The sequence below is a fragment of the Oryzias melastigma genome, linkage group LG23 (genome assembly GCF_002922805.2).
Source record: "Oryzias melastigma strain HK-1 linkage group LG23, ASM292280v2, whole genome shotgun sequence".
Taxonomy (NCBI): Eukaryota; Metazoa; Chordata; class Actinopteri; order Beloniformes; family Adrianichthyidae; genus Oryzias; species Oryzias melastigma.
In genome coordinates, this window is record NC_050534.1 from 13,943,190 (window position 1) to 13,954,065 (window position 10,876).

General features: G+C 35.6%; 1 protein-coding gene across 1 annotated transcript in view; it reads right to left on the bottom strand.

Annotated features, from left to right (window-relative positions):
* Nucleotides 1-6: 6 nt before the first annotated feature.
* The window catches only part of tmtc2a (transmembrane O-mannosyltransferase targeting cadherins 2a), a 72,077-nt gene continuing 61,207 nt past the window's right edge, over nucleotides 7-10,876 (bottom strand). The window contains exons 9-12 of the mRNA XM_024291309.2: nucleotides 8,680-8,761; nucleotides 5,266-5,380; nucleotides 2,528-2,591; nucleotides 7-454 (exon numbers count right to left, since the gene is read on the bottom strand). Of these exons, the coding sequence (XP_024147077.1) occupies nucleotides 257-454; nucleotides 2,528-2,591; nucleotides 5,266-5,380; nucleotides 8,680-8,761 (459 nt within the window). The 3' untranslated portion in view covers nucleotides 7-256. The remainder of the gene's footprint in view (nucleotides 455-2,527; nucleotides 2,592-5,265; nucleotides 5,381-8,679; nucleotides 8,762-10,876) is intronic.

Consider the following 10,876-nt stretch of genomic DNA (forward strand, 5'->3'; position numbering starts at 1 on the left):
TCCGGTAAAACCTTCTGCATCTTTAAATCAAACCATCTTGACCAATAAAACATAAACTTTTTCTGCAAAGTTGATTGCAGTCAAATAGTAAAGTATGAATTTCTTGCAGTTTGTTTTTTATTTTAGTAGTCTGAGCCATAATATTGCACTGGTGGTGTCAGGCAGAACCGGGTTCATAGACCAAAAAGTATCTAAAGTGTCTTTCACACAGAGGAGATTTTGGGTTCCAGCTCTTCCTTTTTCCTTCTCCGCTCTCTCAAAGGTCGACTTTCTGCATCCCCGGCTGAGTCCGCACTCCCTGCCTCTCCATGATGTTCCACAGCTTCCGCAGGTTGGACTGCGTGATGGCGTCGTCCGGTTTGAGCTGGAGAGCGCGCAGGTAGTTCGCCTCCGCTTCGGACAGTTTCCCGTTCAAGTGGAGGATGGCGCCGAGGTTCATCAAAGCAGCTGGATTCTGGGAAAGAAAAACAAACACCGATATGGCAAGAGAAAAGAAAAGCTGAAATCGAATCTGTCTCCTCGCGATGAGGAAGAACACACCTAAAAAAATATCGTTTTTGACCCCAGAACAGCATGTGGTTATTCCTAGGAATACAAGTCACAGCTAGAAATAAATAACAAACACGCCCAGATCTCATGGAAGTCGTCTGCTCATCTGCCAGATCTGATCTCGCCTCATCCTCGCTGCATGACGTTTGCTTAGAAACTGGTTTGTTTTTCACACGCACAAGCATCGCTCTCTTCTGTGATGGTTTACATTCCAGTTAGAAACACTGTAATGTTGGAGCGGGTTTGTCCTAATCTAAAAAAAATCTAAAACTTGGAGTTGTGTGTATTAATTCAACACCGAGCTTTAGTAATGAGGATTTCTTAAATCTTAAATAATTTCACTGATTAAAGAGGAAAATCTGAAGGAAAATGAAAGATTAATGATTTTTTATTGATTTGTAGTAGGCAAATCTCTACTGCTTCTAGATCACAGCAGATCCTGCAGAAATTTAAGCAATCCTTACTTTAAAATATTGCTATTTAATTTTATTCTTTGTTCTTTTTCACCTCTTTGTCCTCAACAGTCTTACACCGCTGGGTTTTGGTATTTTAGTTTGGGGTTGGACCTTGGTAGTCTTAGTTTGCAGGCTTTGTTTATTTGTTTACTTCAGGTAGTTGTCTTCTTCTTGAATAAGGTGTACTTCTATAGCGCGATCGCCACCTAGTGGCCAAACTGAAACGCCCTCCAGGAGAAGCAGGACTGTTCTCAATGTTAATGATCTGAAGATTTTTGTTAGAACTTCTTCTTTAGATAATCTATTTAACACTATATGATTTGAACGATCTCATTATTTTACTAATACATTTTACAATATCGAATCAAATCGTTTCTGGAAATTATAACCGATACCCAGCCCTACCAAGGAGCCAGAGATAAAAGAGCCCCAAGTGGATCTGGAGCCGGAGGTCGCAGACTCCTGGTCTATATAAATGGGCTTCCTGGCTTCCAGAACTCTCGCGTTCACGCGTCGCTACCCAAGTTTTTACAACCTTTTTTCAGCTTTATGTACAAAACACCCGTCAATTGAATGCACGTTGAAAGTTGGACCAATAAGGGATGCAAATTTGGTGGTGACATTTATTAACAGAAACGCAAATTTATAATTGCTTTTTGTGCCCAGCTAGAATTATACAACAACAAGTCTTTCATATATTGAAAGAAAAATAACCTGGAGCAAGATTTGCAGACTTTGACTTAGAAGATTTTGCGCCATACCTGGAAGTACATGGGTGTGTATCAGTCAGGTATGAACACTATAGAAAGCCCGCTTAGCATGTTCTTGAACACTCGTCACATACCTAGCAAAGAACATGCTTTAGGTTTCTTTGAACAAGCAGATAAAGATGCCAGAGGTAAAAAGTGATCATGAAACCTCCCCTTTTCATTTGATGACAATGTTATTGATGCTGTAAATCCGACGAGGGATTCGGGAACGCGAGTGACACATGAGGTTTAGAGCTACTGATTTAAAAGGTTCAATGTGGTAAAGAGGCAAATGTTTTATCTTATTGCTAGTGCGTAAGTCACAGAGGAGCCCGTCCCACAGCAGAGGAGAATAAATCAGCACAAGACGGGTTCCTGTGACTGGAAACCACACTTTGAAGTGACTCATGTGCACGAGGCAGAAACAGGATATAACAGCTCCCAACATCTACATGTGTGTGCGCTGACACAGAGACACGCGATCTCCCCAAGGCTTTGTCTGTTTAACTCCACCGACATGATCGATCACCACTCTCCACTATATTACTTTAGTATCGGGCGCTTGCCTGTTCTCTCTGAGCGTTTGCTGCAGCACATCCCAACATCCTCTCAGATGCGAGAGGATTTAATATTTTCTCTTTACAGCTGTCTGCCAGCAACAACACTGCTGTAATGTAACCTCTCGATTCATGGGTAATGGGTGGTATGTTGTAAATTGAATTTACGCTGGAAGCGTCTGTAAGTAAAAACAGACGTGCGAGTTGGGATACTTACATCTGGTCTGAGGCTGGCTGCTCGCTCGTACTGCCTCTCCGCTGCCTCGTTCAGGTTGGCCTGTCTGAGACGGAAGCACAGAGTCAGTCTGCAGAAGAGTCTTCTCTTCTGTTGTAATGCCGCAACATAAATTGGTAAGAACTGTTTGATTAATGAATTCATGTGAAAGAGCTTTTAAACCAGAGCTAAATTTAAGTTGCTTTTCTTTATGTTTCCTGTGGTGAATTTATAGTTTAATCTAAAATTAAAGATATTAATTATATATATTTTATATATATATATATCATATATATATTATATATATATGATATATATATATATGATATGTATATTATATATATGATTATATATGATTATATATATTATATATATATATATATATATGATATATGATATATATCATATATATATATTATATATATATTATATATATGATATATATATTATATATATCATATATATAATATATATATATCATATATATATTTTATATTATATATATATATATATATATATACACAAACTTTTATTTATTTATGTATAAATTAGTGGAGATGCACCTCACTACTGCTGCACATCATTTGGATGGAAAAATTTCATTAAAGTGTCATGCATTATCAGAGTTTTTGTGACAGACCTTCAGTCATGACTGAAAAAAAAAAATCTGCGAATACGTGAAACCGCGCATAAAGAAACGCGGATGCGCGGGCAATATTTGTAAATGAGGACATGGTAACACCTCAGTAAACATGATTCTATTGTTACATTCAATAGCTTTTTTGCAGAACTTATATCAGTAAACTAAATTTTAGTTTTCTTTTATTTCTTAATACACGGAAAACACCTAATAGCTTCATTTTGAAAACGAGAAGCTTCATAGACATTTTACTGTGAATTTTTCTTTCCCTGACAGTATTGTATACGGTCTGTTTACGGTCCGCAATATTGTTACATATTAAGTATATACATACATACATACTCATACAAACACACACATACACACACACACACACATATATATATATATATATATATATATGTATGTATACTGTATATATGCACACAATGTAAATGCTTGCCATATATATATATATATATAAGTGAGCTGAGCCTCACCAGCAAAATATAGCTAAAGAAATGCATAAATTCAATAAGATGAATACACTTTTTAAAATTAAAAATTTAAATTAAAATAACATTTTTTAAAGATGTTATTTTCTGACCTAATTGACCTTTTTTTATCTCTTGCTATCTTTCTGATTACATTGGTGCCAGTTTGGGACTCATTCAGTCTTTTTATCCGTTAAAAATGCGCTTCAAAAACACAGTAGGTGCGGCAGACAGTCCGCCTGCCTCACCACAATATACATGCCACCAGCAGAGGGCGCTGGTGAGCCCAGAGAGTGTATGTGACACCACAGCTAAAAAATAGTAGATTTAGCGGTAGCAAAACAAGGGCAGCCGTCCAGTTACTCTTTAATGTTCTTTAGCATTAATTTCTAAATGGAGGATTTGGTTTTTAAACCTCTAAACTCAAGATTTTTTTATTAACATCATTGGTAGTGAGACAGAGAGATTTTAAACACTGAAGAAAGAAAAGGAAGACTTTTACAAACAGAACATTCATCTGTTTTTGAAGGAGCAGCGCGCATACTTCATTCAGAAGTAAAAGTAAGTAAATAACAACAATTTTGGTGATTTTTTTTACTCTACCTTTTTTAAAGTAAAATGTTCAATTAAAATTTTAAACAACACTTTATCTGTTGTCAGTCAAATGGTGAATAAGCTGCTCTGTAGGCAGTGTTGCCAGATAGTGTCAGAGCTTTCAAGTTATTTATTTATTTAAATTAAGTCATATAGTGTCTGAAATGGTGGAGGATACTACTGTATTTACTCATTTAACTTGAAATAAAGAGAAAATGAACGAAGAAAAAAACCAATAAGATGAACACTAAAGACGATTCCGCGACAAAGTTTCGCAGAGATGATTGATGGCCCACAGGTGCGACATCCTCAAGCCAAATCGAGTGTTTCTCTCACACCAAACAGCTGGAAACATAAACCTGAAACAGTTCATCTGCTGCATAAAGAATACATAAAGCAGACTTTGCTTTGCCAAACTTAATAGAGTGGAAGAGATTTTTCCTTCCTGACATGGTCATTCATATTTATGAGGTTATGATTTAAGTAACGTTTGCCTTCCAAATGCAGGGTTCACTTGGATTTACAATCTGATACCATGGCGGCTTTACAGGCTCTTTCCTCAGCGTTTGTTTTGTTTGGGAACCTACTACAGCAGATTAAGATTAAGGAAGTCACGTGTTGAGGGAGGATTGTTAGCTTTCTGATGCAAAAAGAAATGTGTGACCCACCAATACCTACACTTTTCTATGAGTAATTATATTAAAAGCTGTTTGCAGCTCTTTCTTAAAGCTAGCTTTGTGTATCATGTTCTATAATATGAATACTTTTATTTTCAAATATTTTAAAGAAAAAAAACTCTTTTTGACCCCGCTTATGCATCAGAGGGTTAAACTTGAATGAACTCAAACAGATTTGTCGTTAATGTAAGTCTTTTTACTGAGAAAACATATTCAATTTTTAACAGTGGCCTAATTATGCTTCAACAATGCTTATCGATGAAGAAAAACACAATTAAGCCCAGTAAATCCAGGTATTACATAATGTTTCTGACACACTTTGTAACGGGGGAAGCCCTGCTTCTAACAGGAGCCAACCTGAGCATGTGCGCCGCGCTGAAAACCACGTCAAACTCGGATGAGTCCAGCTCCGCGGCTCTCTCCGCCATCTCTGCAGCTTCGCCCAGACGATTCTGCTCCAACAGGAACTGGCCTGTGGAGCAAACAGACTTTATAGATTCTTTAAATACTCTACGGTGATTTTAAGATCTTGTTATGACATTTTTTTTTTCATGATGGAAGATGTATAAAGAAAATTATTATTGTTGTAAATTAGGAGCAGGCGAAAAACTGAGATTTGAAAATCTGGCTCAAAACTGCACCAATCTGCAGAAACTATGTCCTAGAAAATGATCCAGGCATCAGATCTAGAACTGGGTATCACCAATAATTTGCATATTCGATTCAGATTTTTTAAAATTCTTTTAATCCTCTCTATAAAATTCGATTCAATTCAATTTTGAGTTTATAGGGTTTACACATTTGGACATTTTTTACACCTTAGTTTTTGACAGATGCTATGAAAACTGATATGCTAATGTCTGTATAATAACAGTGAGAAGCAGAAAATGCTTTATATGTATATAATTGTATTGCACTGAAGCTGAAAATTTCACTTAAGTTTTTAACCAAGTAAAGCAATTTTTCATGTCAAAAAATGCCTAAAAACATCAAAAAAATGACAAAACATTATGTTTTTTATAACTTTTAAATAACATTTAATTGCAAATCCTTATAATAAGATCAAATGATCAATTTTAATACCAAACTGTATAAATTACCCCCAAAAAAAGAATTGGATGATCATATAAAAAAATAGACTAATCTAGACGATATCTGCGATCTATTCCTTTAAAATAATTTTGAATAAATACATTCAAGTATTGATGATTTGTCTAATTTTACGATGTAAATAAAATATCAAAGATATGTGTGGGAAACGTGTCAGGGAAGACACTGAGAGTGAGACATCATTCTCCGGCTATTGTTCCCACGAACTCATTTCAGCTCCGTCTTTGTGTGTGAATCCTCTCCTTAAAAAACACGCTCATGTGTTCATTTCATCCACGACCCCGGGGTCGGGAAACAGACAGATTTGAGATAAACGTCGGAAACGGCACGCATAAACATCATCTGCAGGAGGCAGCAGAAACACATAAAAAAAAAGAGGAAAAAATGGAAACAGATGAGTCCAAAGACAACACGAGACTCTACAGACGAAAGATAGCAGTGCTGAGAAAAGGCATACAGGAAGTTGGATAGATAAGAAAAAGGGAGGAAGTGTGTGACTTATTTCAACGAGGTAGGACGGATTTCATTTCCTATGAATATCCTGGAGATATTAACGTGGAGCCACAAGAAGCCTCTTCCTCTGCACTGATATGAAACACTTTGCAAACAGCAGCACAGTGGAAACACCGTCTCCTGTTGTGCTCTCACTTTCATGAATCTTAAACAGGGATGCTCGGCTTAGTTATGCTGAGATAACACACACACAAGTCTGCTCCTGCAGGTGTTCTCATCATCTTCTGCACTGAGAGCAACATTAAAACAATTTTATAAGAAAAAAACATCTTTATTAATAAATCATTTTCTTTTTTTATGTTAAATTAGATGCGACACACCGTTTTTTATTGGAGTGGGTCTTTAAAACTAGAAGACAAATGTGTGAAATCCATAACAATTTCACAATGTGCTCCACCATTCTTGAATAGGAAATCTATCTTGGTGCCAAAGCAGGGCTGCCAGAGATTAAAGAGCTCATCATAACTTTGAGGGAGTTTATCTCCTGGATTAAAAAGCGCCCAGATTTCTTCTTCACCGTCTGGTTATTAATAGCTGCAAGACAGCAGCCATGCATGAGCAGAGTTGTTTCTCTTTTAAGTAAATCTGTGATCATGAAACAGTTTGTACCTTCATAACCGCATATTTTTTTTATTTAAAGGCTAGCAGTGTTGTTAAAGTCCCACTCCGATCATCTTTAGATCTATTGCAAAAGCGTAATTAAAAGTGGTCTTTTAAATATGATTATGGCAATATAGCTGATTGTTAAGTAAATCGAAATGGCCTTCCCTACTTTTCTCTTTTACCATTTCTTGTGATAACGAGATCCAGTATCTCATTATCATGAGAAAATGAAATTTGTTATCTTGAGATAATGAGGTGAAGACTATACTGTGGCATCCATCCCTCACTGAGATACAGAGACTTCACTTGTTTTAAGTCTATTGTGTGGTTGACAACAAAAAACAGAAGAAAAAAATCCACAGAAGTCATCTTTTTCATTCTATTTTTTAAATTTATTAGTGGATCCACGTTCCCTCCAATGCACCACTCCCTTTATTTCCCTAAAGCCCCTGACAGCTGGTTGAATGACCGAACCCAGGGCCAACGGCGTCTCTGTGATGATGCGTTTACTGAGCTCCAGACATTAGTAAACCCAAACAGCCCAACTCAGTCTGCTAAAATGACTTATCATTTTTCTGCAATTCGCAGCATAAACAAATCAGTTTGTCAGAGAAAATGTCGAACATAATTAAAATATTCACTTATATATTGAAAAGTTTTTTTCTGGTGTACAACAGGCTAAGACGCTCACGGGAAAATGAAATTAGTTTTCTCTGGATAACGAGGAAGTGGATCTCATTATCACAAGAAACTAATGAGATAATGAGAGAGTGGATCTCAATAGCATGTGAAAATATCGAGATCTCATTATCAGGAGAAACTAATGAGATAATGAGAGAGTGGATCTCAATATCATGTGAAAATACCGAGATCTCATTATCAGGAGAAACTAATGAGATAATGAGAGTGGATCTCAATATCATATGAAAAAAATGAGATAGTGTATCTCATTATCACGAGAAAATAATGAGAAAATAATCAGATAATGAGATTGTGCATCTCATTATCATGGGAAAATAATGAAATAATGAGATAGTGGATCTCATTCTCATTAATAAATAATAAGAAAATAGTGGATCTTATTATTACAAGAAAATAATAAGATAATCCGATAGTGGATCTCATCATCACAAAAAAATGACATTGTGGATCTCATTATCACAAGAAAATAATGAAACAGTGGATCTCGTTATTATAAAAATTATTAAGAAAATAGTGGATCTTAGTATTACAAGAAAATAATGAGATAATGCGACAGTGGATCTTATTATCACTAGAAAACGGTCAAAAACAAAAAAGCAAGGCAGGTCGTTTTCAACTTCAATTGATTGTAGTTTCTACGTCACAACTAAAATCTTATTACAACTGCAATTTTTTTGTCCTGATTAACAGCAATTTGGATAAAAAAATACTCAAAAATGTAATTTAAAGCTTAATTTTTTTTTAATATATGTCCTCCATCATGAGAAAAAGGCCAAAAGATCATGTTAAAAACACCCAAAACTTTATTTTCATCAGAGTGGATTTTTAATAACAGCTTCTTACCGTAGTGCATGTAGCAGTTTCCTTTCGACGGGTCCAGTTGAACTGCTCTCAGATAGTATTTCTCTGCTTCTGTTCTCTGCCCCTATTAAAAAAAAGACACTCGAGTCATTTCAACGATCGTATTTCACGGTCACATGGGTTTTAATTGACTTATTTTTGCGAGTCACATCTCATCTTCATTTGGATGACATTTCTGCTTGGAAAAACACTGAATTTGTTGCTGTGTCTGTGTGTAACCTGAAAAGCCCGATGCTCGTGTGAGCACACGGCTCACATTTTCAGTTTCATGCTTCACCACTGATTGCTTCCATATTGCAAATAGATTTGTGATGCAACGAGAAATGAGAGGGCCGGCTTATATTAGCGCTGCCTCATTAGCTTTTTCGCATGTCTGCAGTCACTGAGAATGAACGCGTGAATGGAGAGCAGCCAGAGAAGCTTCGTTCTCATTGGCTCCTGAGACGTCATCCTCCCATCATCCATCATTCAGGTCATTTAGAAGACGTTTCATATTGAAACTGAATGGGCAGGTTTTCCTTATTAGCCACATCAGATAACAATTTTGGGATTTATTTGCTAAGTTAAGAATCGCTGAAAATAGTTTAGTGTAATTATGTTTATGCAGGACTGAAAAGTCTTGCAAAAGCTTAATTACTAAGATGTTTGTATAAAGAATTTCAAGTCAACTATGATATAAACTGCTGAGGTTAAACTCATGGGTAAGTGTTGACTGTTGCTACACCAGAAAAGGCAGCATAAACTGTCACCTCGGTTGGAATGATCCAATTTAGAGACTTGTTTATGGAGAGAAAATAGACTCACTCACAGACGTGAAATAAGTCTCACCATGGAATTCATGTGTAACTGAGGTTTCGTGTGTAATGTTTAAGGATTTACATGTGTAATTTGTTTCAAGCTGTTGTCATTTTAATTTGTGTAAATCATATTTTTTCAACAAATCGGAGTGAGTCTGTTTTCTCTCCATACTTGTTCGCTGAACAGATTCGAAATGATCAGATTTAAATTTTATCATGGAAAAATGTTACTTTGAAGGATTTGTAGTAGTGCAGTGACTTATTTTGGGGTGAACTGCAGTGCAACCCTTCAGTCTGACCTTTCGTTCCCCTCTCTTCTTTGGCAATTGACTCCAGAAGGTTAGCCAAAATTGGAGTGATTCAATAAGGAAGCAGAGCAATTACATTATAATCCACTGGCCTATTGTCTAGAGTCCATCCAATAGCCCGATTCTGAAGAATTTGAGGTGGTTCCTCTATGTGTGAATCTGGAGCCCCGAGGGAGCACAGCTGACATCTGTCCACACACGTCGGGTCAAGTTTGAACCGTCTTCACGTGTTCACGGCATATTGAATGTCGTCAGAGGACGGATAGCAGCTCGAGCTCTGAGGTTTGTGAAGCTCAGAATGAGGAAGTGTGATTTAGCTGGAGGATAAACGACGTCAGGAGGTGGAAAGTTTGAACCTGAACTCGACTCAGCTGCAAAAACACGTCGTGGGTTTTTGTTATCGTAGAAAAGGATGTGAGACGGATATTTAAGAGATGTTAGGAAGATTAGATTAACTTTTCAGCTAAAGAACTTTAAATTCACTAAATCAACATTTACATCAGTGAAGTCTATTTTTTTAATTTTTTATTTCTATTTCCAAAAAAAGTTGATGTTGACAACTTTGTAAAGTGTTTAATAACTTTATCAAGTGTTTAATAAAGTCGTTATTATTATGTGATTATTGCATGTTTAATAACTTTAGGTGTTTATTAAGTATTTAAAAGCTCTATTAAGTGTTCCATAACTTTATTTAGTTTTTAATAACTGTATTAAGTGTTTAAGTGTTCAACAACTTTTTAAAGTTGTTTTGGATGTTTGATAACTTTAAGTATTTCATAGCTTTATTAGGGTTTTCTTAGGTGTTTTCAATGACTTTATTAAGTATTATTTAATGTTAATTAACTTTATTAAGTGTTTTTATAGTTTTTAATAATTGTTTTGTTTCTTAAGTGTTTGATAACTTATGTGGTTCTTGATTGTTTAATAATTGTATTAAGTGTTTATTAGATGTGTTATTGACTTTAAATGTTTAATAAGTATTTAATAACTTTATTGAGTGTTTCTTAAATGTTTTAAAACTTTAATGGATGTTTAATAAATGTTACATGCTTATTAAGTATTTAATGACTTATT